Source organism: Ambystoma mexicanum, chromosome 8 (genome assembly GCF_040938575.1).
Source record: "Ambystoma mexicanum isolate Mex_15411 chromosome 8, UKY_AmexF1_1, whole genome shotgun sequence".
Classification (NCBI taxonomy): Eukaryota; Metazoa; Chordata; class Amphibia; order Caudata; family Ambystomatidae; genus Ambystoma; species Ambystoma mexicanum.
Window position 1 is genome coordinate 435491696 of NC_090929.1, and position 27393 is coordinate 435519088.

General features: G+C 48.6%; 1 protein-coding gene across 24 annotated transcripts in view; it reads right to left on the bottom strand.

Annotated features, from left to right (window-relative positions):
- The window catches only part of KIF1B (kinesin family member 1B), a 2119562-nt gene that overhangs the window by 863777 nt on the left and 1228392 nt on the right, over window positions 1-27393 (bottom strand). For all 24 annotated transcript variants that reach the window (XM_069609972.1, XM_069609971.1, XM_069609973.1 and 21 more), the window contains one exon: window positions 22603-22693. In XM_069609972.1, the coding sequence (XP_069466073.1) occupies window positions 22603-22693 (91 nt within the window). The remainder of the gene's footprint in view (window positions 1-22602; window positions 22694-27393) is intronic.

The following is a 27393-nucleotide window of genomic DNA, read 5'->3' on the forward strand; positions in this document are numbered from 1 at the left end:
GAAGCTGCAAGAATATGAACAAACAACATGCTACCTCTCCTAATGCCCTTCCTGGATTCGTCTCACCCAGACAATGACCCATCGACTCTAATATGTCAATACAACAAAATCATGTCGGAGGTTATTGAAAAAGTTGCTGAAATCATGGTCCAGAACTCAGAACAATGCGTGCTTCAAAAAGATCTGCCGAAAATAATTTGCGTAAATCGCCAACTACGGTAAACAAAAGTCTTTTTCAGGCAGTTGCCACTAATTAGAAAAAAGAAATTATCTCAGCCAAAAGTGAAGTCTATAACCAGAGAATATCTAATGCTCAATCCAATACTAGAGGACTATTCGCCATTCTCCGTGAACTAGAATCTCCAGCACCTACCCCGGTTCATACTGTTAAAGATTAACAATTGTGTTCCAACATTCAAAATGCCTTAGCAACGAAAAATAGAACTAAAAAAATCTAAACTCAGCCTCAATTAAACCCAGACAACTTCACCTCCCTCAGCGCAGATCAATACATTCTCATTCTCAGGTTCATGATGGGCACTGTCCATCTCTGACACTATCAATATTATTAAAAGCCTAAAACCATCTAGATGCAAATGTGACATCTGCCCAGCAACTCTGGTAAAAGAATGTGCAGCTGAATTTGCACCTTTTGTCACTAGCCTTATCAACAGATCATTTGCTACCAATACAGTACCGAAAGACCTAAAAACAGCTTGGGTTCTACCCTTACTCAAAAAACACACTAGACCCCATCATCCCTACCAACTTCCGCCCCATCACCACTGTACCTTTCTTATTAAAAATACTCGATCGTGCAGCTTATTTGCAGATCCAAAAACATCTGGAAGACAATAATCTCTTAGATCTAAGACAATCAGGCTTCAGACCTGGGTAATGGCACAGAGACCGCCATACTGGACTTGAAAACACAAATGGATCAATATAAATACAAAGGGGATCCATGCATCCTCCTCCTTTTAGATCTCTCCGCAGCCTTCGATCTTGTTAAGCACGACATTCTCTGCCAACACCTTATGACTGCCTCCCAATTCTCATCAGAATCCATTAAATGGATCAAATAATTTCTTACCAATGGGACTATGAGTGTCTTCCCTGACAACTCGTCAGCACCTCCTGTCCCTGTGACCTGCGGCGTACCGCAAGGCTCTTGCGTGTCACCCACATTATACAATACTTATACTAAGCTCCTATTTGACAAACTAGACAATATAGGTATCACGTACACAAATTATGCGGATGATACTCAAATACTTATACCCATTACTGGATGTTATGACACCGACTCCATAAACCTCAACAAAATCGACTTGGCATTCCAGGCTTGGGTGGAGCTAAACAAATTGTGTCTTCATGACGAAAAGACAGAGTTAATCCTCACTGTAAATATAGCTAAACTTAGCAACCTCCCCTAGGCATATAAATCTTTCACCATCGATGGCAATACTATTACAATCGCCAACGAAATAAAAACACTGGGGGTGTACATTGACTCCTCACTTACCTGAAATAGACAGGTCAACGCTGTTGTCTCTTTGGCTGTCTATAACGCCAAATTACATTAGTCACCTAGCCCCTGAATCAACGACCACCTATTGTACAGACAAATGTAAATGAAAATTGTTGGAATGTATACATTTGTAACTATGTAAATGTAAATCAATAGCTGTAATGTGTAAACGTGTAACTATGTAAATGATGCCATCAAGTTCCTTAAACCTGTAACTGTCTGTATCAGCGCCTAGCTGCCCTTGGGCTTGGCGCGCTTTATAAATATAATAAAATAAATAGAATAAAATAAAGAGTTGAAATGTGAAGGTTCATGATGGGCAAGATAGCAAAAGTGTTTGTTTAGGCTTGCTTGGCAAAGAGCCAATCTTCAACTTTGGCTCGAAAGGATGATGGTTCCGCATCAAGAAAGATGGTTCCGCTCTAATGGTTAGAGGGAGAGAGTTCACTGGGACCTAGTAAATTATCACATTGTGGAGATAAGACTGAGACTGTTGAAACTCTAAGTCTGGTGACATGTCCAGACCACAGGCATCATGGAGACCTTGAGCCAGTTGCCTACTCTGTCTTCAAGATAGTCGACCCCACCCAAGCCCAAGAATATTGAGTCGACAACTTGGTCGCCAGCATTGTGACTGCCGAAAATTCCTGTCATGGTCTTGAAAAATTTGGGGCTGAGGTGTAAAGACTTTGTCGACATGGGTCGACGTCAAGGGCTTGTCCTTCAGTGCCGTAAATGTGGATGTCTGTGTCGACCGAGGTCGAAGCGGCATAGCTTTGACATCCATGGACTTACACAGGGATAATCCGGCTTCTATACAACATCTTTCGACTCCGAAAGGTTAATCAGTGCAAACGTAGGCAGTACTGGGGAACTAGAGGGGTCGGGTACACAGAGAGCTGCTCTTGGCTCCAAAGCATGTTGCGTGGGGGTGGGAGCCGTGCCAACTGGCCGGTGGTAGGCCCTGCCGACAGCTTACCTCTTTCCATCGACGACCGATGGTGCCTTTTCTTTTTTCGGGTTGAAGACACGGAAGAGTGGCTACTCGAGTGAGACCTTTCTTCTCCTGTCAGTGTTTTTTGGGGGTATGACCCTTGGTTTCGACCTCTGAGGACCGAACCGTCGACCGCGCCGGAGATTTTGAGGGCACTCGGCCCAGAGCGAGTTTAGCAGCTCGGTCACAAAGTGATTTTGGCTGCATCTTGGCGCACGACAGGCACCAGTTAGTCCTGTGACCCGTGCCGAGACACCAGAGACACAACCGTGTGGGTCGGTTAGGGACATATTGGTGCCACAAACGGTACACCGCTTGAAGCTGGACACTCGTGCGATCGAAATCTTGCATGGAGGAATTTCGAAAAAAAGATTAAGTTTTCTGATGAAAACATCAAAGAGACTAGCTCGGTGTTCCTAAAGCAGTGTGTTAGCGTGCAGAAAAAAGGAACTGAGATCGGGGCGTAGTGACGTGCTACTTCTACAACGCCTGATGTAATGTCCGGAGCAGATGACCAGACGCCGAGCAAGATGGGTCAATGGTGGACGGCCGGGTCGACGTCCACTACGCCCCACGTCAAATATTTTCCGAAGCAGCGAAGCTGGAGGGAATATCTATCAGATGAGGAATAAGACAGAGAAATGCAATCCATTGAACTAGTGATACCAGCCAGTCTGACCATCTTGAACTTCTCCCTGCGCAGGTACAGGTTCAAGAGCCACAGATGTAGTATAGGACACAAGTCACCATCTTTCTTCGGTACCAGAAAATAGATGGAGTACCAGCCCTTGCCTTGTTCCGAGTGGGGCGCCTGTTCTATAGCGTCTTTTGCCAGAAGCTGACAAACACCCTCTAACAGGAGAGGGTCTGGATGCAAGCATTAGGCAAGAGGAGGCAGATCATAAAAGCTTTGAAAAAGGGAGGCAATATCCCTGGTGAACAACCTGGAAGGCCCAAGCATCAGAAGTGGTGAGACACCATTCTGTGACGGACAGGACGATTCTCCCCTCCAAAGGGGTGGAGTGGTTGAAACCTCCTTGACAGGGGCTTCACCTGGGGCTGCTGAGGCAGACACACCTTCTCTAGCCAACCCCTGTCTCTACCTTTGGTTGGGCAGTGCTGTAGCTGCTGCTTGCCCACGTAGCTTGCCCCCAGAATCTGTGGACATAGGAGGGGAAGGGTCAAGACCCAAGTTGCTCCTCACTAATTACACCCAATGCGGACCAAACATGTCTGGGGATGCTTGTGGTTTCGTGCAGAAGGGATGTGACCCAGCAGTTCGGGTTGGACTGCCCCATTAGGGGTGGGACCAAGCCTGATTTGCGGTCTTTCCCCTTTCTATAACAGCTTGGCAGGCAAGGAACGATGGCCTGGAGGGTTGCCCAGAGCAATTGCCAGTGATTTAAGATTAATTCCAAATGTTCCAGCCATCACCCATTTGTTTTGCTTTGTCACCCGAGTAGGACAGGTATGCCCAGACTTGGGTCTCGTGCATGATGGGCCTCGAGACCCAAGTTACTCCTCATTGATGATGCCAAAACATTTCTGGGGATGAATGTGTTCTCGAGCAGAAGCGATGCGACCCAGCAGTTTGGGTTGGACTGCCCCACTGTCGGTGGGACAAAGACTGATTTGCATATGGTCTTTCCCCAATCTGTAATGGCTTGGAAGGCGAAGATTGATGGTCTGAAGAGTTGCCCAGGGCCATTGCCAGTGGTTTAAGATTAATTTCAAAGCTTCCAGCCATCACCTATTTGTTTTGCTTTGTCACTCGAGTGGGACAGGTATGCCCAGACGTGGGTCTCGTACATGATGGGCCTAGAGACCCAAGCTACTCCTCACTGATGAAGCCAAACCATGTCTGGGGATGAATGTGTTCTCGTGCAGAAGCGATGTGACCCAGCAGTTTGGATTGAGCTGCCCCACTGGGAGTGGGACCAGGTCGGATTATATGGTCTTTCCCCAATCTGTAATGGCTTGGAAGGCGAAGAACGATGGTCTGGAGGGTTGCCTAAAGTAATTGTCTCGGGAGGATAGCTCAAGGGCTACGTGCTTAGAAATCTCTGGGTATTAAGCACGTTACAAATAACCAATCAAATCAATTGTCAGAGGTTTAAGATTAATTCAAAACTTTACAGCCATCACCTCTTTGTTTTGCATAGGAGGGGAAGGGTCAAAAGCCCCTGCCCATGTGCTGGTGTGTCACCTGATCCGGGGACTTGGCAGTTGTCTTTGAGGACTGGAATCTCTGGAGGGATTCATCAACCTTTGCTCCAAAGAAGTTACTGCAATCAAATGGCATGTCCATGAGCTTTAACCTGAACATCTGGGGTGAAACCGGAGGCCCTTATCCAGGAACACCTCCTCAACACTGTCCCTGTTGCCATAGCACACGCCACTCAGTCAGCCATGTCTTGACCAAACTACAAAATTTAGCAGGACGCCTTTCTGCCATCTTTGACTTTGGCCAGGGACGTCATTTCAACAAAATGCCAGGGGTAGCGGAAGTGATATCACACGACCCTCCACTCCCTGATGACATCACAGGAAGTGATGTCATTTGATCCCACCCCGAAGTGATATCGCGGGAAGCGATGGAACACGACCTTACACCTGTTGACAAAACAGTAAGTGGCATCACATAGCATTGTACACTACGAAAATTATGGTTACGATATCACTATAATGTGATGTACATTTCATACCTGAATGAATCGCCATATGTATCGTTAAAATCAGTGTGTATAGGCCCATATTACAAAATGACTGATTGCAAGCAGACGTCCATGACCAAATGATAGTGATGTGTTATTATATAGCACTTACACTTAAGCACTTTACATAGAAGAAATATACACCCAAAATCACCCGACCTGTGTTGGTACCCATTTACCGACCTCAGAAGGATGAAAGGCTGAGTTGAGGCGTTTGAGAACAGACTAAATCAGTGACTTACCACCTGAAGGAAGTGTGCCTGAAATAAACCTTTAATGGAGTCTATCAATTATTGTATAGAATTTTTTGGCATTCCTATTCTTTCTTATTTAGGTTAGGTTCAGTGCTGAAAGTGTTTGACTTGTGGCCCCCATGTTCTTATTTTTCTTCTTTTTTTAAGGGGCCTGAACAAGAAAGCTAGCCACTCCTAAATTAAAGAGCCACATGGTGCTGCCACAGACCAGGAGCTGGCATTGCAAAATAAAAACCAAAAACCCCCCCTTTTTTTTTTTTTTAAGAGGTCGCAAGGGAGACTACAGAGGTCGCACGGGAGACCTCAGAGGTCGCACTTGCGACCTCTGGCGACCCCCAAATGACGTCCCTGACTTTGGCCTCAAAGCACTCTCTCGCCTTTCCAGTTGGCAATTATTTGGTGGCACCCAACCCTGCTGACCAGAGGCCAAAACACAATTTTGCCAGGGAACAGGAGTCATTAATGGCCCGGAGGCCCAGACTGCCAGAACCAAAAACTTTTTTTAGGCCAGGCATCCAACCTTTTTTACTCCCTCTGTCAGGAGGTAAAGAGGGGAAGAGGGCCTATTCAGGGTTGAAGTGGCAGCCTGAACCACAGGGTTCTCAGGGAAGGTGGCTGAAGAAAGAAAAGTGGGATTTGTGGGTGCTAATCTGTGTTTATTTACTAGGTCCCAGTGCACAGACGGGCCTTAAACTGGCTTACATCACAACTCCAATGCTGGGGCCTCCGTTGCCGGATTGAAGGGCAGTAAAGTCTCCCTCTACACACCTTTCTCTAGAATGTCCATAAGCTTTTCTTGGATCTTTGGTCTGAAAGGTGCCGAGAACCCTAAGGCTGCCACAACCTTTGCTATCAGGCATCAGAAGGAAGCCTGAGGTTTCCCTTGAGTTGGGGCAAGTAACATATCCAACTCTGTAGCTGTGTCTAACTCACTTGCTTCTTGCAGATTTGAAGCAAGTTTCACTAAATCACCATCTTTCCCATAAAACCTCCCCAGGGAAATCTCTGACCTCCATAGGGTGTAAAGGTTCCAACCCAAAGTGGATGGGATCATCCTCCTCATCAAAGATGCCCCATCTTTGTTATGAATGTTCTCCAAGAGTGGGTGCTTGCCTGGGGGAGTCTCAGCTGAGCCCAAAGCTGTATGTCTTAGTCCCTTGTACATTTCCTGCCTTGATAAAGATGCCAAGTTTCCAAAATGTCTCCTATTCCTTCAGGGCGGGGGGTTGGATTGAAAACGTTAACTGTTGCGCCAAATCCTCACAGAACTTCCTGGAGCGGTGACTCCTCTTCGAAGATGATGAATGGTGCCTAGAAGAACTGCTGGGTGAGTAGGACCTTTTGTGGTGGTGCTCCTTTTTATTCTTCCAGATCGGGAACATTCTTCTGTATGCTGCCCTGTGTATGGTGACCTCGAATGGGTCCATTTGACGTCTTACTCTTTCTGGAAAAAGGTGAACAGCTTTTCAGCCCTCGCCCGAAGCACCGTAGGGTGCAACAACTAACACAACCAACTTTCATGCATGTCGTGTTTCTCCCCAGGACAGTAGAGACAAATTCTGCGGGGATTGGCATCTGACATTTGAGGTCCAGAGTTGGTGCAAAGCTTGAAACCAGAGGTCTTTGAGGGATTCAGCATGACATGGCCAGGAATTAGGACTCTTCTTTGCCAGACGCATACATATACCACTCCGCTGCAGCCAAATTCAGAGGCGCAGATGGTGTTGGATTTGAGGAAGCCAACTTTGGCTGCCCAGGTGTCATCAAATTAAAAGGCAGCAAGCATCGAAGACTCGAACGGACCGTCTAGGGTCATACTCTGATGTGAGCCCTTGGGAAAATGCGCACAAGCTTTGGAAAGGTCCGAGTTCTGAGAAGTTCACGGAGGATTAAGCCTGCACAAAAAAACCTATTCATAGTCAAAATAAGTGTCTCCCATTTCTTCAAGATGGAAGCACAAGTTGGGAAGGAAGATTTGGATCCAAAACTTGAATGACGCTTGGGTGCGGAGTCGTCACACTCAGACTGAGGCAGGTTTATAGACAAATCAGAATGACTTCTGAAGTGGGGAAGATGTTTTTTCTTCTTTCCCTTACTTTTTAATCAGATTGAGACGATCATGCAAGGTTCATAGCTACAGTGCTCACCTGGAACTATGGGAACACTCTGGAGCAAAGTTTGCACAAGTGATCTTTTTAATCAGAGCCCGAGAATGTTGGCCACATACTTCTTCACTGCCTCCAGGTATATGGTGAGGAATGGTCATGCGTCTGTGTTTTTATGATCCTTAGATAGGCAAGAAATACATGATAAGCAGGGATCGGAGACTGACATGGATCTGTCGCACTACTTTCAAGCCTTAAATGCTGACTGGCGGAGTGTGGCTGCGAGTATGCAGTCTCTGGCAGTCACTCTACTGTTTCTACTGATCCTGTGGGAGGTGCCACTACTCCCTTGCTTCTACAAGAACCACTCCATACCGCGGAGCGGGCCGCGGAGTGTGGCTGCGAGTGTGCAGTCTCTGGCAGTCTGTGCATGGCTGCCATGGCGGCCATCCCGGAATCATCGCCACCTTCGGACTTTGGACCAGACCCTGTGTCAGACTCCAGGGAACTTGAGGAGGGCCGCCTGCTTAGAAGCGCACGGCCCCGTATTGCCTTAAAAAAATACAACTGCAATCTTGTGGTGCTCCGATTCTGTTTCCCACAGACACAACTCAAAGCCAACTACCAGCCTCAGTTGCCCCTTCCCGCCTACGGCGGGCGGAAAACAAAGACCAACCCGCAAGGAAAATTCCCGCCACCCTGGCGCGAGGAAGCCTCGCAGACTTGGAAAAACAGCGCAATGAAGATCTCCACTTACCGCTGTCTGGCTCTGTGGCACTGCAACTCCCGCCCTCGCTTCTGCAACTGCGGATTCCCCCCTCACAGCTCCGATCCTGGGACGCCTCCGGAGGGAGGATTGAGGCCCGTGAGCGTGGGGGGGTAATAGTTGTGGAGCCCGCAAAAGGCCTGACTGCAGCCTGTCAACCGCGAGTCGTTCAAGGGGCGGAGCCTGAGGATGTCACGGCGGCGTCACCTGTCGAGGCCTCGAGCGTGGAGCGGAATGGGGAGATCATCGAACTCAGAGATGAAGCTTGCTCTCAAATTATCATCAACGCCCGGATACAAATCGAGGCACAAGTCCACACGGGCTCAGAAAAATTAGCCCCTGACCTCCTTGAGGAAACTAGCCCCCGGTCTCCAGCTGACTGGAGGGGCTTGGAAAATCCAACTGAGAAACCACTTGAAGCCAGTCCAGCATCGCTTGCAGAGGTGCCCTCCACCCCCTCTGCAGGCGACCTAAATCCAAAAAAATGCTGCTGGAAGGAGGTGGAGTCTCCGGATAACAGAATAACCCGCGCTGCTAGAAGAAAAGGACCGACTAAACAAAAAACGCAAAAAAAAACCCTTACAAGCCTAGTGTTGTCTAAAATCAAAACCAGCGGCCAAAACGCTAAAAAAACATGGAAACCTGAGTCCATAAAGCCCTTGGTGGCAAGCCTAGTAACAGACTTTTTCCACGCCTTTGCACCGGATCCCCTGTGTAGGCAAGAGGACCTCACTGATGAGGAAATCCTGGAGGCCGTAAAAACGTGTCAACCACTGGAAAAAGCAAGAAAAGGGACCATGGCGGCAGAACAGCTGCCAAAGTCCCAAGACGCCACAAAGTCGCAAAAGGCTCAATCTTCTCCAACTCGGCTGCCGCGGGCTCAACCTCCGAAGGAAATTCCTCTCGCGGCGCAACCCAGAGCCTTACCCCTAGGGCTGAGTGCTAGGAGTGCAGATGTCCCAACATCACCACCAAAGAACAGTGAGAAGATCCCCACGGCCCCTTCGGGAAAAATAGCCTCCAACTTCCAAACAAACACACAAGGCTCCATCCATAGCCCAACTCACTACGACAAGCTGACAAGCAAGGATCCGCCCGGCACCCAAAATCTAGGCCGGTCACAAATCACTCAGCCACCAACGCCCCGAGACCAAAAGGTGGTTGCGCCCACAAAGGCCCAGCTGCTCGAAAACACATCCCAAGCTTCACGCCAAGTTACCATAGACATTAGGCAGCGAACCTGTCCGTCTCAGGAAGGCCTGTCTGCCGATCTCCAACAAAATCTGATCGGAACAGACGTGGATCCTTAGAGCTAGCATCCTCCCCCGTAGTAAGAAGGCTTTTAAATGAGAGTCAAATATCAACTCCGGCCCCGAAAATCCACCCGCAACAACCGGCGTCCCAAACGGAATCACTGTCGCAAAATAAGCGGGATTTCTTATCAATCATGTCAGCAGTTACCATAGCCTTGAATCCGTTCACCAAACTTTATGAGGGGATAAACGAGACCTTAAAAGATCATACCTCGATTCAAGCGAGGATGTACACAAAACTAACTTTTCTAGAAGGCTATATCACCGCCCCAGATGGACAATTGAACCTAAAATCGGACGTGGAAATAGGGAGAATAGCCCCTGTGCCAACCCACTCAGAAAACCATTTGGATGTCGTTGCGGGCGCTCTCAACCGGCAGGCACAACTTCCTCCAATAGCCTCCAGCTCTGCTACTCAAAGGTTCACTCCCGCGGTTGACAGCAGGTCAGCCTCCCAAGAGGCAATTGACATTAGAGACGATCCGCTGCTACCGTCTCCACATCAAATCACTTCTGTGGGAACAGTGGAGCGTGCATACTCGATGTTCTCATCAGCGAGACCAGAAATTCCTAAATCAAGAGGCGTGGACCAAAAACAAAAAGAAAAACAAGCTCCTTCACGGGTCCCAAGCCCAAATACAAGAGCCGAGGCAGCTGAAAACACTGTTCAAATTTTGGTCCACCCACCAGTCATCCAAAAGGCGAACAAAGCCTTGCTGCGATCAACGGAGGTCTTCCTGGCAGAGGTGGACTTGATGAACCTCTCCCAGCATATTGAGGATCCCCAAGTCCAATCGGCCGCTAAGGAAGGAAACAAAGTTCGGGTGTCCTGCGTCACAACCTCGCCAGTAAATTCTGGCTCCCTGGACGATCCGAAAATCACTGTCGGAAGAAGAACCCTCGCCAAAGTTCAGCACCCTGGAAGAGCATAGGAAAAAACTGCACCAGGGTCTTAGACACAAGTTTTCCAGCCCTCCCAGCTTTCGAGTGGTGACGTTCGCAGCCCCGAGGGCCCAAGACTCGCCAAGGCGCACAAGGAGGACCTCCGGCAAACAGCATGCTTCAGGGAAGGCAGGGGGGCCGGTGCCCGACCGCCACATCAAGAGGCAAGGCAGTCAACAATCAGGGGGAAAAACAAATGACAGAGGGACACTTTCAAAGCCCCACTATACTCACTCAAACCATATCCAGGAGTGTCTCCTATCAAGCTGGAACAACACGCAGACAACGATGACGACATAATCCTGAATAGAAGAGTGCTCACACTGTTTTGCCTCGTTCCAGCCCTACGTGGGATAAAATCCTCAGATTTAAAACTAGTGAACCCTTACCACTCAAATTTCAGAGCAAAAGTTTACATCTACATTGCCTCAACGAGCGCAAAAAAGGAAATCACTCGAGCAAAGGAGGAATTGGCATCTCTAGGGTACACCCTGAACAATCAAAATCAGAAACCTCACTCTCAGCAGTCAGGCCACTCAGGGAGAAACTTGGGAGACCAGGTCAAAAATCGAGAAAACGAAAATAGGAGCGAAATGAGAAGACACATCGGTACTCATCAAACATCTTTAAGTCACAATCCTAGGTCCTCAGTTCCCATCATTGAGACTATACAGAAAAAAAACCCGCAGCTTGGCCTGAAGAAAAGCCTCGAGCAATGGGGGAGCAGCTCAGTTACAATCCAAACGTCAAGGTGAAAACTGTCCCCGACGACCGCATTGTTCAGAGAAACAGCAACTGTTTTTTGGCGATAAAAGAAAACTCGGATAACAACAAAGAATCAAGAGAAAAACTTCAGGGTCTGTGGGCCTGGCTTCCTAAGGCCCTCACACTCACGAAAAAATAGCAATGCGCAGGTCGGCCCAAAGGGTCAGCGGACACCCCGACAGTCGGCCAAAAACCATCTGCCCTCCACCTCTGTTCTTGGAACACCCGCGGTCATCTTCACCTTACAACGCCGGGTGACGCAAATCTGGCGTCATTCGATATCATCTGCTTACAAGAGGCATGGTTTTGGAAAACGCCGGCAATGGACGGTTATGACACCATCTTGGCCCCCGCCAACAAAGGACTAGTGGGCCGCCGGACATCGGGACTTCTCTTTGCCTGCCGGCAGGGGATTGGCCTGAAGATCAAGGCCACGCTCCTATCTAATCTTTCTATCCTGGCAGTACTACTAGACTGAGAGGAACAACCAAATTGCAGAACCTCGCAAACAGCAATCATCAACACTTACTGGAATCCAGCAGCTATAAACCAACACACCTACCTAGCGATGATGGAAAATCTAGTAGACGAAATTCAAGCATCCCACCAGGTCCCTTCGATCATCATTTGCGGCGACCTTAACGCCCAATGCTCTGATAGACCTACAAAACTCGGTAGAAATTCATCTACGACCCCCGCCGCCAAAAGAGGGAGTTTGTGGTCTGCGTTAATGGCATCGAGAAAAATGGAGAATCTGGATTCAGTGTTCCCAAATGCTCACCGTCTTCCTACGCCACCATCGACTACATCTTCACCTCGCGCTAACTCCTGGCTAAGGTAAAAGACTTCGAGGTTCGCAAAACAAAAGCGAGCGACCACAACCAGCTCATCATGACTTTGCAAAACCACTTCAAACCACCGGCCCCGTATGCCTCAGGGGTCGAACCAAACTCACAGGGAAATCGCTTGAACTTGACTGCGCAATCAGTCTCAAACCTGTCAGCAAAATATGCGTTGGGGGTGAACACCGATGGAAAAGACTCTTTGGACTATGTACCTTCACTAATACAATACAGGGCAAAACCAAAAACGTCAGCCTCAACCTTCATCGCGCCCAGACATTCTTTTGATGCCACTTTGGTGGCAAAAAGAAGTGAACTGCGTAGGCTGAAAAGGCGGCTTGGGAACCTTCCCCAAAACAAAGAAAAACTAAAGACAGCTGCAAAAATTTACAAAAACTGTGCGAAACATCACCGCCATCAATTATACCAGCAGGATGCAGAATCCATGTTAAAGGCCATCTGTGGAAACAAAGTTAAAGAATTCGGTCCCTGCTAAAAACATCGGCACCTTCATATAACACGACCATCAACGCCATGGCGGAAGAAAAATGGATCACTCACTTTTCTTCCCTCTTCCAAGCTCTCCATTCCACGGATCCACCTGAAACGAAATCGACAAATGAAAACTGGCTGAAATTGGACGACCAAGCAGAAATCAGAGATCATATCAAAAAGCTGAAGAACTCCAGAGCGGCGAGCCCTAGATGGAATCTCAAACATCGACTTGAACAAAAATGCAGAGGAATGGGCTCCGCTTATCTCGTCTATCTTTTCGCAATGCGCCGCTCAGAAATCCCTTCCACCTTTATGGACGTAAGCCATCATTGTCCCAATTTACAAGAAAGGCGACATTACTGACCCACTAAACTACAACCCTATAGCCCTCTTGGACTGCATCGGGAAAGTCTATGGGAGCCTCCTCTTGAAAAGATTCCAGGCCTGGTCAAAGTCGGCGCCTTGCAACGACAGGTTTCAGACGGGCTTTAAAAGAAACGTGGGAATGACGGCTAATATACTAACCTTCAGCGCCCTGAAAAGTAAGGTCCTGGAGGGCAAACCGAGGATCTTTGTGGCTTTCATTGACTTCTCTCAAGCCTTCGACTTGGTCGATAGGCACCGCCTTTGGAAAAAACTAGAAGGGTGGCGCTGCCCTCAGGAGATTCTGCAACCAATCAAGGCGCTTCATTCAGAAACCACCCTCAGGGTCCGCCTGTCCCAAATAGGCAACCTGTCAGGTGAAATTCAGACGGGCCGAGGGGTGAAACAAGGATGCCCTCTAGAACCAGCATTGTTCCTAGCATACATAGGTGACTATGGCGACTCAGAAGATCTGTCAAGGACTTTTACACCGTCCATGGCCACAGTAAAGATCAGCCACCTACTGTACGCAGATGACCTCATCTTACTCGACCAGACCCAGATTGGCCTCCAGAGACAACTATCAAATCAGCTGAGCTACACGTCTGAGAACAATCTAAAAATAAATGAAGAGAAAACTAAAATCATGATCCTGGAGGCCGGCCAGAAAAAAAGCACAGATAAATTCAAATGGTGTCTGGAGGAAAATGAAATCGAGAAAGTCACAGAATACAAATATCTAGGAGTTTTGATGGATGGCTCGAAACACAAGATCTCCATGCAGGCCAACCTCCAAAACAAAATAAAGAAGCTGACATCCCAAGGAAAGGCGATCGATACAAAATTTGGAAAATTCTCATGCATCCCAGCGATAGAATTTTACAGGAAAAAAGTCACCCCTTCCATCACTTATGGCGCCGAAGCTATGCCTCTGATCCCCAACAAGATCTGGCAAAAACTGGAAAGTGTGTTCTGGAAAGGGGTTCTGTCCCTTCCAAAATCCACGTCCATAGCTGCAATTCGGAGAGAACTTAGTCTTGTTTCACTAAAGACAACAGTAGACATTAACACCCTCAGGCTATACCGAACATGTATCATGGACGAGAGTGAGGAAATCTACGGTCTGCTAAACAAGGAGTTAAAATCTGGAAAGGTGCAAATGCTAGTAGCATGGGAAGAAGCAAACACTGCCTTACTCCAGTCAGTTGCTTGCTCGGAAGTCGACCTCACTGCAAAATCAACCAGAGTGTTAAAAAAACTGAAAGAGCTCGATTGGATTCAAACACAAGAGTCTGCCTCAAACAACAAATTACTCCATCATTTGCCTCCATCGTTCTGCAAGCTCAATGAGCCAATGAGGTACCTACAAAAATTCCCCAGCAGGGGGGCACAGAATTCTCTCCTAAGAATAAGGATGAATCTGCTGGCCACAAACTAAATCTGCAGGATTAGAGGCCTTTCAGACTCTATGGTTTGCCGCTTGTGTGAGAACAAAACCGAATCCATCCGAGATCTGCTCCCGTCATGCCCGAAAAACTTGAATCTGAGACGGGTGTACCTCAAACACTTAACAGTTGACAATCAAGGGTGGGACGAAGAAACATGGTGAAACAGATTGATCGGCGGAGACAGAAAAACCTGGCTTTTGGCAACTGTCAAAATTTTGGAACACACGATGAAAATGATGGTATACACGCATATCATCGAAGTACTTTTCATCGTGGGACTTTTCATCGCCACTTTTTCATCGACCAAAACTCTTTTTTTAAAAATATTTTTTGTGCATTGTTTTTTTGGGGTTGGGGTAAGATTATACAAGTAAGGGTGGGGTCTGGCGGGGCAACCCCCCCCCCCCGAAATAATAAAAACATTTTAAAAAAAGTTTTGGTCGATGAAAAAGTGGTGATGAAAAGACCCACGATGAAAAGTACTTCGACGATATAACGTAGAACCGAAAATGATAACAGACCCAGGGTCCCACCCTGGTTAGTTACTGCGAAATTCAGTTTTTCAGCTTTTTTCTTTTGTAAAGTTCTTTTTGAACACATACAAATAAAAAAATAAAAATAAAAAAAAATGCTGACTTGGGAGAAGCTGTTCTTTGAAAATGTTAGAAAAAGTGATAACTATTCTGAAAATATTCCTGGTTTGAGCACAAAAAAATGTAACTATGAGAAATGCCATGGGTGACTCCAGATATACATAATGAGGACATTACTTCCGGCACAAAAGGCGCCATGATGGAGTGGAATGTTGAGTTTCAAAGCACAGCATGGTGGCTGTTTCAAATCACACCAGTCCAAACTGCATCAGAGGTGGATTTCAAAGAATAGAACTCTCTGGTAGGAATATGACAATGCATTACTTACCGTAAAAGCATTTCTGATGGTTGTATCTGCTTAGATTCACATGCTGTGCATAGGTCCGACATCCAGTGGTCACTGCGGAGTATTGCATTTTGTTTTTCGTAGTCGAAAAGGGACGTCGACAAGGCGTGTCTGAAACACTATCCCTATAGTGACGTGCGTTGTACCCACAATCCCTCACGCGTCGAGGTCCCTCTGTTTGTATTTTTCTGCCCTGAGGGAGCCTTCTAGACGTGAGTGAGTACAGAAAAGAGAGAGAGATATAAAGGAAGTCTATGTTCCTTCCATCCGAGCGGGGAGGAAGGGTGGGCGCATGTGAATCTAAGCAGATACAACCATCAGAAATGCTTTTACGGTAAGTAATGCATTGTCTTCTGATGTTTGTTAATCTGCTTAGAATCACATGCTGTGCATAGACTAGCGAGCAGTACCCGGAGTTGGCGGTGGGTTATGAGAAGGAACAGTAGAGAAAAGGTGTTGTAATACTGCCTGTCCCACCTGGGAGTCAGATCTAGAGTGTGCATCTAGACAGTAGTGTTTTGTAAAGGTGTGCACAGAACTCCAGGTAGCCGCTTTGCAGATGGACTCAAGGGGAACATTTGCAATGAATGCTATGGATGCCCCCGTGCCTCGAGTAGAGTGTGCTCTTGGCCTAAAGGGCAGTTCTCTCTTAGCAAGAGTATAGCAGAGAGTGATGCATTGAACAATCCATCTAGAAATAGTGGACTTTGAAATCGCATCTCCTTCTCTTCCTGCTGCCACCGAGACGAAGAACTGATTAGTCTTCCTCAGTTGTCTGGTTCTTTCCATGTAGGACATGACCGCTCTGCGTACATCTAGTGTGTGCAGAGTCCTTTCTCCTAAATTGGAAGGATTTTGAAAGAACGTTGGTAGTTCTATAGATTGGTTTACGTGGAATTTAGAAATAAATTTCGGGGCAAACCTAGGGTGAGTGCGTAGAACCACCTTATCTCTGTGAACTGTAACGAAGGGGTCTAGAATAGAAAGAGCCTGAAGTTCACTTACTCTCCTGATGGAGGTGATAGCTATTAAGAAAGCAGTCTTAAGAGTGAGGTGTTTAAGAGATGCTTTGTGTATGGGTTCGAATGGAGAGCCCATGAGTCTGGTAAGTACCACATTAAGGTCCCATCCGGGAGCTGGGTCAGCTATCGGGGGGTGTATTCTCTTTACTCCCTCCATGAAGGCTTTTATAACAGGGATCCTCCACCACGACACCTTGAGTTGGGAAGTGGAGTATGCAGAAAGTGCCGCTAGGTGGACTTTAATGGAGTTAAACACTAGACCTGAATCCAAAAGTTGGGTCAGGTATAGAACAACATGTGTGGGAGAGCAGTCAATAGGGTTGATGCTTTTACTCCTGCACCAGATGACAAATCTTTTCCACTTGCTAGAATAGCAGTGGCGAGTGTTAGGTTTTCTGGCTTCCCTGAGGATGTCCATGCATTTTTGCGGGAGCTGTAGATGTCCGAACTCTATGATTTCAGGAGCCAAGCTGCTAAGTTCATGTTCTGGGGGCATGGATGCAGAGTCCTGCCCTTGTCCTGAGACAGCATGTTGTACGGGCAGGGGAGTCTCACTGGGGGAGATAGAGACATCTCCATCAAGTGAGCGAACCATGGTTGACGGGCCCACATTGGGGCCACTAGTATCATGGTTACTTGTTCCTGGTGCATCTTGTGCACCACCCTGTTGAGAAGGGGAGTCGGGAAAAGCGTAAACAAATTTCCCTGACCATTGCATCGACAGACCGTTCCCCTTGGATTGGTTCTGGGGGTACCTGGAGGCGTAACTTAGGCATTGTGAGTTTTCCAGGGTTGCGAACAGGTCTATTTCTGGGAATCCCCATTGTGTGAAGACGTCGAAGACGATGTCTTCGTGCAGGCGCCATTCGTACTCTTCGGGCAGGGGGAAATCTCTGCTGAGTTTGTCTGCCAGCAGATTGAGTTCCCCGGGTACATGTAGTGATAGTAGGAACATGTCCTGTTTGAGAGCCCACTTCCATATATTCTGGGCCAGCTTGGACAGGCCTGGAGAGTGGGTGCCCCCCTGCTTGTTGATGTAGTACATGGCTGTGGTGCTGTCTGTAAGGACCATTACTGTTTTGCCTTGTAGGTGTTCCTGGAAGGCTCTTAGCGCCTTGAACACAGCTAGTAGCTCCAGTAGATTTATGTGTTTGGATGCTACGTTCGGAGTCCACACTCCGTGAGCAGTCTGATGGGATAGGTGCGCCCCCCATCCTGTGAGGGATGCGTCCGTGGTTAGAGTGGCTTCCGCCGCGGGTGTGGCAAAGGGTTTCCCTTTTTCCAGGTTTTCCTTTGTCCACCACCATAGCGAGAGAACCAAGGCTTGCGAGACCACTACTAGATCCTCCCATAGTCCGCTGGCCTGACACCACTGGCTGTTGAGCCACTCTTGCATTGGGCGCATGCGCAGGCGCGCGTGAGGTACCAAATAAATACAAGACGCCATCATTCCTAGCAAGCGCATTGCTTTGCGTACCGTCACCTCTCGACCGGTCACATATTGAGGGATCTGAAACAGCATGTTTTGGACCCTCTCTTTAGAGGGGAAGACGAGGCCGTCCTTTGTTTGAATTAGAGCCCCTAGGAATTGCTTGATTTGACTGGGGTCTAAACTGGACTTCTTTTCGTTGATGGAGAAGCCCAACTGGAACAAAAGGTCTACCGTCTTTTGGGTATTGGAGAAGCATGTTTCGTAAGAATCCCCTGTTATGAGCCAGTCGTTGAGGTAAGGGTAAACTGGGATGGACAACCTGCGCAGGTGGGCCGCTGCCACTGCCAGCACATTCGTGAATACCCTTGGTGCTGATGCTATGCCGAAGGGTAGCACTTTGAACTGGTAGTGTTTGCCCTCTATCATGAACCTGAGGTATTTTCTGTGCGCTGGCAACATTAAAATATGAAAGTATGCATCTTTCATGTCCAATGTTGTCATGTAATCTCCCTGAGAAAGCAGTGGGATCACTTCCTGTAAGGTTACCATACAAAACTTTTGGGGTTTGATAAACTTGTTCGCTGGGCGCAGATCTAATACAGGGCGCATGGTTAGATCCTTTTTGGGTACAAGGAAGTACACTGAATAAATACCTTCCGTTACCTGAGATAGAGGCACGACCTCTATGGCTCCTTTTTCCAGCAGTAGTTGTACTTCTTGGAGAAGGATGGCAAGATGTTCCGGTGTCATGCGACGTCCCCTCGGGGGTCTGTAGGATGGGGAACTGTTGAATTCGATACAGTATCCGTGGGCTACGGTGGAAAGTACCCAACGGTCTGACGTTATCTCCTCCCATGCAGGAAGAAAGGATGTTATCCGGCCCCCGACCGGTGTTGCATGGGAGGGGACGCGAATCTTCGCGTCACTTGGAGTTGTTGGGGGCTTGGGAGCCTCTGGGCGTGGATCCCCGACCTCTCCCTTTACCCCGGCGTTGGCCTCTTTGGCTGTACTGCCCACTATTGGTCTGGTAATTGGCAGGGTATTGTTGATGCTGACTTTGTTGTTGTTGTTGGCGTTGGCAACGAAAAAAGCGTTTGTTGCCATAGCCGCGTCTGGTAGTGGGCTTAGAGATTTGGTCAAGAGTCTTGATAGTATCGAACTCTTTTTTTAGCCATCTCTAGAGCTTCATCCACCGCTTTCCCGAAGAGGTTAGAGTCTTCCACAGGTTTATTTATTAAAGACGCCTGTGTCTCCGGTTTAAACCCTGAGTTGCGCAGCCATACATGTCGTTTTAGGAGTATTCCCTGCACCAGGGAACGTCCCGCTGTTTCTGCCGCGTCCAGAGAGTTTTTTACAATGCTCTGGTTCACCTGGGTTCCTTCGCCAATAGTTGAAAGTAGGCGTGTACGTAAAGGCTCCGGTGCTTCCTCGGCGTCCTTGCGCAGTTTGGCCCACTGCGCGTCTGCATAGCTAGCAAGCAAAGAATTGTTGTTCGCAATTCTTGCTGAGAAGGCAGCCGAGGAAGTTACTCTTTTTGCAAGGGCATATAGCCTTTTGCCCTCCTTGTCAGGGGGTGCCTCACTGGTGGAAAGTGGTACCCCTGCCCTCTTTCTAGTATTAGATACTACTAGGGAATCCGGAATGGAATGTCCCCTAATGTAGAGCGGGTCTGAGGGTGAAGGAGTGAAAAGTTTTTCAATTCTCGGATTGACCCCTCTGATCAATGCGGGAGTAGCCAGCGAAGGGATGATTCTTCTCTTCACTGAAGCTAGGAGGGGAATGGTCTGGCTGACCGGGGGTTTCTCTTTAATTACTCTTTCCACAAAGTCTAATTCTGGAGAGAGCTCCCCAGTGTCCAGTTCGAAATGTGCTGCTGCTCTGCGCAACAGTGCATTGAAAGTGGGCTGATCGTCAATTGGAGACGTGTTCCTAACCGGTGAATTGTCAGGAGGATTTAGGTTTAGGACATCAGTGTCGGAATATACTGATGGGGATTGCCAGGGGTGCGAAGGTCCTTCTTCTGTGTTTTCTCTGAAGCCTTCTTCTATAATGTCTGGCCTGTCTTCCAGACATTCCTCCTGGTTCTGTCCTTCATCGTCCATGAAATCATCCTCCTCCTCCAAGTATTGTTCCTCCCCAGTGAGGTCGTATACATTATGGAAGTCTGAGGCTGTGTCCACCTGGGGATCGACTAGCCTCTGATTTTTGGCCCTGGGGTCCTCCTGAGGCCCTTCTCTAGTCCTCTTGGGAGTTTGAGAGGTCTGGGTATTAATAAACTTTTCCATCCTCTCCATACAGAGGTGGAGTCTTTCCATGGTTTCATGGGGTACCCCAGAGCGGTCTGGCGGGGGAAAAAATAGAGTCATCTAGCTGGAAACGGCTCGACCTCTCCCAAAGTGTCCCGTCGCCCTCCGAAAAGCCTTCAGGTGTGCTGGGTGACCCCCCGATTGAAGGGGGTAGTCCCTGCCTTCCTTCGGGCTTTTTCGGCGTGTCTTTCGACTTGTGCGTAGCGCTCGACGTGTCTTTCGGCGTACGCTTCTGGGCGTCGGCTACAGCGATCCTCGCCAAGCTCTTGGCGACTTGTTTGTCGGCGACTCGTTTGTCGGCGGAAGCTTGCGTTTTTGACGCTACGGGTGTCGATCGCTCTACGGCGGTATGCGCCTTTTGTTGATGCGCGCCGGGCGATGGTTTGGGGGCGGCGCCCTTATTTGCCGAAAGCCCAGTCGCTGGTCGTGGCTGCGGTTGCGAGAGGGGCTTCGAACCCGAACGGTCCGAGGAGGCCGCCGGTGGAACCTGCGTCTCCTTGGGCGCCGAAGCTCTCTTCGTCTTAGACGAAGAAGAGCCGTGGGTTGTGTGCTTAAGTGAGTGTTTGTGTGCGTCAATGTCGCCGGGGTGTTCATCCCCATAAGCAGGGCGTGAGCCGAGCCCGTCGGGGCCGGGGACAGACGACGAAGCGCGCGAGCGCTCCTTAGAGGGGTTTTCGACTTCCGTAGCGGAGGTTGTGTTATCGCGTTCCTCGTCACTGTCGGTGGTAGCAGCGGCAGGTGAACCTTCGGCCTTCGACATCGCGTAGGCCGCCCACCTTTTAACCCTACGGTCTTTTAGAGTTTTAGGCTTAAGAAGCCGACAAGCCGCGCAACCTTCCTCCTTGTGATCGAGGGGCAAGCAGCGGTTACACCGTGAATGCTTGTCCTTCCAAGTAAATATGCCTTTGCAAAGCGGGCAAAATCTAAAGGGTGTCCTCTCCATAGCCGAGGTAATAAATCGTGATAACCACCCCAAGGGAAAGGAAGGGGAAAGGGAAAGGCATTCTCAGAAAAGAACCAGAGATGTCCCACAACCCCACTCTCCCTACTGTATATGGCCTGCGAGGCCAGGCCACGTGTTCGGCAACGCCGAAGGATCTCCTCCGCTCGACCCTCCGTCGAAGATCTTGCTCGGCGGAGAACAGCTTCACAACTGCGTCGAGGGAGGGAGTATGTGTTTAATATTAATGAGAAAACGACCAAAGGTCGAGGAGATGAAATTTGCAATGTCTCTCGAGGAGCTCCGCGTAAAGGCGACCAGTAGCTGGGCGGAAAAAAACAATCTGAGGGACCTCGACGCGTGAGGGATTGTGGGTACAACGCACGTCACTATAGGGATAGTGTTTCAGACACGCCTTGTCGACGTCCCTTTTCGACTACGAAAAACAAAATGCAATACTCCGCAGTGACCACTGGATGTCGGACCTATGCACAGCATGTGATTCTAAGCAGATTAACAAACATCAGAAATATCCATTACAAAGGGATTTCTGCTCTAACCCATGTCAAAAGTAGTCCCATTAAACTATTAGAAACACTGAAATGGGTTATTTTCCCCAATAAGACAATAACACTATGGGCCTCATTACGACTCCGGCGCTAGCTGTGCTGGTAAAAACGGCACAGCTGCCGCTGGAGTTGTGTTTTTTTCTGGCGCCTGGCTTTGTCGAATTACCAGGGCATTATAGCCCAGACGGTCTCGGAAGCCAGGCACCAGAAAAAGAAACTCTCCATTCTCATTCGAGTCCAATAGGACTAAATAGGAATGGGGAGGACGGAAGCACCGCCACCGTGTGCAACAGTGCCGGTGCTTCCGTCAAAGTCTGCGAGCAGGTGCCGTTCCGCCCGCCAGGTCAGAGCTGGCGGGCAGATAGGTATCTGGCTCGCAGACTTGTACTCTGTCGGTCGGGTAACAACAGTGCTGGTGAGCCTACCGGCACTGTTACCAGACTGGCAGGGTCATAATGAGGCCCTATAACTTGAAAGATCTGTATGTTTTGAATCCTTGGATGGTTCTTGGTGGATGTTGGCTTGTGCAATTGAACTCAGATAATTGTGTATCATTTTATGCTACTGCTGCTGAGAGAATAAACTCCTTAATCCATAAGTGGCCTATCAGAGCCCAGGGAATTGGTGACCCTGTGGATACTGAGTGCCAAGGTACTACTCGGACTGCATTTCTAGAAGACAGGCAGAGCAGAAGTCAAAAAGAGCGGAGTCTTTAATGTTTAAAAAAAATCTGGGGCTACTCTGATCACAAGCAATTAATTTGAAACACCCCTTTAAAACTGCCTGCCAATCTAGGATTCCAGGGAATGGGAGACATCAGCCATGACGTGACATAACACACCCAAACAATAAAGTTACTTACATTCTGCACATGGTAGAAACCAAGTGGTGCACCTCTTCCATTATTTTTTAGTGGTTCAGTAGAGAAAGCCTCATCATGTCGGTGTAAAAAGCTGAAATGGAAAAATAACTTTCTCAGTCTACAGCAATAAAATGTTGAATGGATCCTCCATTCGTTCCACAGATTGCCTAACATTTAAAATATATTTATGCGCTAACCTGGGAGTCGGAAGGAAATAAATAAAGTTACTTACCTGTAACAAAAAAGATAAATTACACAATAAAGCCAGAGGTGGCCTTTGCCCAGTATCATTAAACATGTTTCATAGAGGCATGACCCCAAAGGCTTTTAGCGCTGATAAAAGATTGCTTTTTTAACAAAAAGTGTACATAAAACAAAGAGCTAGAAAGTGTTACTTACATGCCACTATATTTCTCCACCGTTCATATCTTTCATAGATTTGCATGCTTTAAATGGCTAGGCTGGGAATTTTCAATGTATAAATAAAATGTCAGTTTCTAATGCTTAGAAACAATAAACACATCTATAGATCAGAAGCCATCCACATCATTTGGTTCTTTTTCCACTTCAGACACTGAGTGAATGGCCCTGTAGCCCTGCTCGAAGAGGAGAGCATCAGATTTCTGAATATTCTGAATGCATCTTATTCAGATTTACACTCAAGTGGCTTTACCAGGAAAGAGGGCGGTTTGCAAGTGAATCTATGAAAGATGTAACTGCTGGAAAAAAACAAACTACTTTAACTTTGATCAAGTTCTTTTCTAATGACTAATGTATCCCTCTTACAGACTCTTTATTCTAGAAATATCCCGAATGCAGTCTGAATTGAGAAAATTGTCACATGGCCATCTGAGGGAAACTGTGTGACTATTACCAGTTTTGTCCCATTGTGAAGGGCGCCACCAACATGCAGCTGACACATGTCTCCCCACATGCCTACATACCACAGTTTACCTAGCTTCCCCCAAAGTGCACAGCGGCTACAAGAACAAGCATTCACAAAGCAAAAGGGCTCTTTGGCTTTAAAGAATGACACTTGAAACCTCATATGTTCAGAGGACTACATTAATTAAGAAAACATTTATTCCGATGGGGCTCATATTCCTCCTACAGATTCCTCACCTTGGGAAACACAACTCAGAATGAGTCTGCTCTGTAACATTTTCACCACAGTGGTGCGGTGCAGCTCTACATATGGCTCCAGCACTACTCCTTGTTGCCTCTATCATGCAGGAAGAGTTTTCATCTATGCATACTCAGAGCTGCCAAAGCCATTTCTATTCACTTCTGTCTTTTTAACACTGGGCAACCGTGAGGAATGGCAGAACTGTCACTTGTGAAAAATGGATGAAGTGTGAAAAATTCCAAAGAGTACTTCAATTTAGCGGTTTAGGTGTGAGGGCAAAGAAGAATCTGTGGGAGAAAAATCTTATCCATAAAAAAGAAAATTACCAGAGGTTCTTTTAACGGATACATTGCCTCCCCCCAACTCTCAAAGTTGTGCCAAGACAGAGGAGGCAGGAATAGGGTGAGAATGTACCTAGAGTAGGACATTTGGAGACCTGGGCAACACACATTGGTATCTTCAACAACCAAGGAGTTCAAATGATAGTACTTGATGAAGGTATGACCTGAAACCCAAGTTGCTGCCTTCCCAGAGTTCACAATGGGAGGTCCTTGCTGTAGTGGAATCAGTCTTCAATGCGGACATCCTACAGACATATGGTCTTTTCCGGCCACACCAAGCTTTCTGAGCACAATGTATCTAGAGTATGCTTGTCCATATTGCATGGACTCGATTAAAGCTCAGCAGTTAAGGGGTTAAGGTAGTATTTATACAATGCTCTGTTGGGGGAAATAGGGCATAAAACACAAAGCAAAGTCATTTTGAGCATAGAGTACCAAAAATGGCAATATGCAGTAAAATGCCCAAGTGCACACAGTAAAAACTAAAAGCAAAGTAGAAAAACAACAGCTGCCAGCAGGCTATCCTGGACACTGTGTAGAAGTAAAATAAAGGTTGTAAAAGAAAGTTAAAGGGAGACAAAGTACCCCTGAAGCACTTGAATGTGTGCTACAGTAAAACAAAGGAATCTGCACGAACTGCACTCATGGTGAGGCCTTGTTTGAGGACATAAAAAGGGAAGATGTTTGTGAACCAGTCAAAGACAAGAAAAAGATCAGGCGGCTCATGCCAAAGCTCGGGATGTTTAACCGAACATCGCCCCTACACGCCGAGCTGAGTCTCTCCTCTAATTCGCCTGCTAAAGATGTCCATGCAACTACACCCACGATGCTAGCATAAGTCCTTCTCAATGTTCCGCCTAAAGAATAAACTATCTTCGGTAGTATTCATTCTGGTAGATACGTATGATCATTCCTCCCACTAATTCATCATCATCTGAAATATCCTACTGACACAATCTGCTCCGGAAACCTTTTACTCCATCCACCAAGTGGTGCCACAGGACTTCAAAGTTGGCTCTGTCTTCTCCTATGGACCATCTTGTGCCAGAAATTAATAGTTACTCACCGTAGTGATCAACATACTCTTAGTCCATAGTCCCCTTTGCTCCATACTGTATGGGCGTCCCACCACCCCCTCCATCACAGTAAAAAAAAACATTGGGTGCACTGTGGACTCTGGCCTAACCCTCTCCCGACAGGTCAACAACGTCTCTAAAAGTTGTCACTACCACTTCAAAATTCTCTGACTCATTTTTCCCTACCTCTGCTTCCCAAACAGACCTGCTGCTGTTATGTCCATTGTAATGTCAAGACTGGACTATGCCAACTCCCTATACCTAGGAGTCCCGGCATACCACCTTGATAAACTCCAAAGGGCGCAAAACACTGCTGCTAAACTGCTCCTCGTAATTGGTCCAAGAGACCATACCTCTCCAGCTCTCGGAACCCTCCACTGGCTCCCAATCAGACGAAGAGCCATCTTCAGGACCCTGTGCATCACCCATCGTGCAGTGCACAAGACTGGCCGACTACATCTGCAAAATAATTTAAAACCTTACCCCGGGGGGGTGGGGAGGGGTCTCTGTTGCGCCGGAGCAAAATGGCCGCCTGAGTGTTGGGCTCCGGTCCGTGAGAGCGTATAAACTCCTATAACTCTCCTTAGCTGCAGGCAAGTGATACCATACTGGTGTGACCGTGTTGGGAACCTCTCTGCCACATACCTGCTGATTCCTGAACCTGGCGGGCCTCTGGGAGTGGAGCTGCGGCTGCCAAGCGAACTGGGGCTGAGGGTACCTTGCTCAGCCGACTCGCAGCTCCGGGGACCGCGGATCTCCTTGCCACTGGATGACGTGGCGTCGGCAGCCTTCGTGGGGGAGGGGCGCTGGTGCCCTCGGAACGCACGGGTCTGCGGTGGGCCCGGCGAGATCACCCTGTGCTCCCCCCGCCGTGCTCTGAAGACGTGCCCAGGGGGTCCGGATGCCACGCCGGGGGCTGTGGCTGAGCCCCGCGCCTCCTTGAACTGCATCCGGAGACGCTGGTTTCCCCATTGACTGGGTCTCGCAACGCGGGTGACTGAGCCTGCGCGGCGGGCCCCTGCGCGCCATTGTCCTGGTTGCCTGCTGCCCCCTCCTTGAGGATCACCTGAAGCGACACACGGCAAGGTAGGGGGCGCAGAGGGGCTGGAGGCGGGCTGCTCCTGCGGCGCTGTGCTGTGGGCCCCGGCGGCCGCGGGCTTGCCTCACGGGCTGCCTATTATTTCTGCGGCGTCGTTGGGCACCATTGACCTGTTTTGGCGGGCGGGGGCCGCTGCTGGGCCTGGCCGCTTGGTTGGGCCTGAACACTCCTCTCTCCTCCCCCTCCGGAGCTAAAAAGGACAACTACTGTGGCTTTATTCAGCCGGCCCCGCACCCGGGACTCTGGGGCCTGCTGCCCTTCCATCCTAATCACTTGGTGATGGAAATTGACTCCCTGCGCCAGTGCCAAGTGGCTGACCTGTGCACGCCACCTCTGTATGCCTTCTCACTGTTGGTCCTTGGCCATCCCTGGATGCCGCCACTAACTCCTAATTCAACTGGGTCTCCTCTGTGGGGCCCCTGCCACTATCAACAGCATCCGTGTGGTCGAGGGTTGTAGGATCCCGGGAGACATTCGTGGATGTGCTGGGCTGTGGACGGGTCAGCCTTGCATTCCCCCCCTCCCCCCACCTTTTTTTTTTTTTTTTTTATAATGGTGCCATACCTTCTGGACGATCTGCACGGCCCCGGTGGTGTACAGGGTTAGGCCCTGATTACCTGAGCTCATTCCACACACAACGGACCTCCGTGGTCACATCGCCTGCAATTCCTATTCTTGTTGGACCCATCCTAGAAGGTCTCCTCCGATACTGGTGCAATATGGACTGAGCCCCTCTAGGTGCACCCCTCCCCTGCACGGATCCTGTGGAAAAGCGGGCCTGAAAGTGCCATCACTGCGGTACGCCCCTACAGGCGTGGGGGGAGTCTGGGGGCGTCACCTGGCCAGGGGTGGCTGCATAGAATCGGCGTCCATCGAGACCTCACCAACACCCTCTTTTTTTGGCCTCCCCCGTTTAGGCAGCCATTATCCAGGGGATCTGGTGCATCCGATCACTCAGTCTTTCTGGTCTCTGGAACGTTGTTGTCTCCGTCATCATGACCAAGGGAGCTGGTGCGGGGAAGAAGCAAAGTTCGATGAATATGTTCGCTAAGACACCGTCCAGATCGACTGAGGAAGCTCCGGGAGAGGTGCCTACCGCCTCAATGTCTTCGGCCCCCGATGACTCGCAGAAGATGCTGGAGTATATGC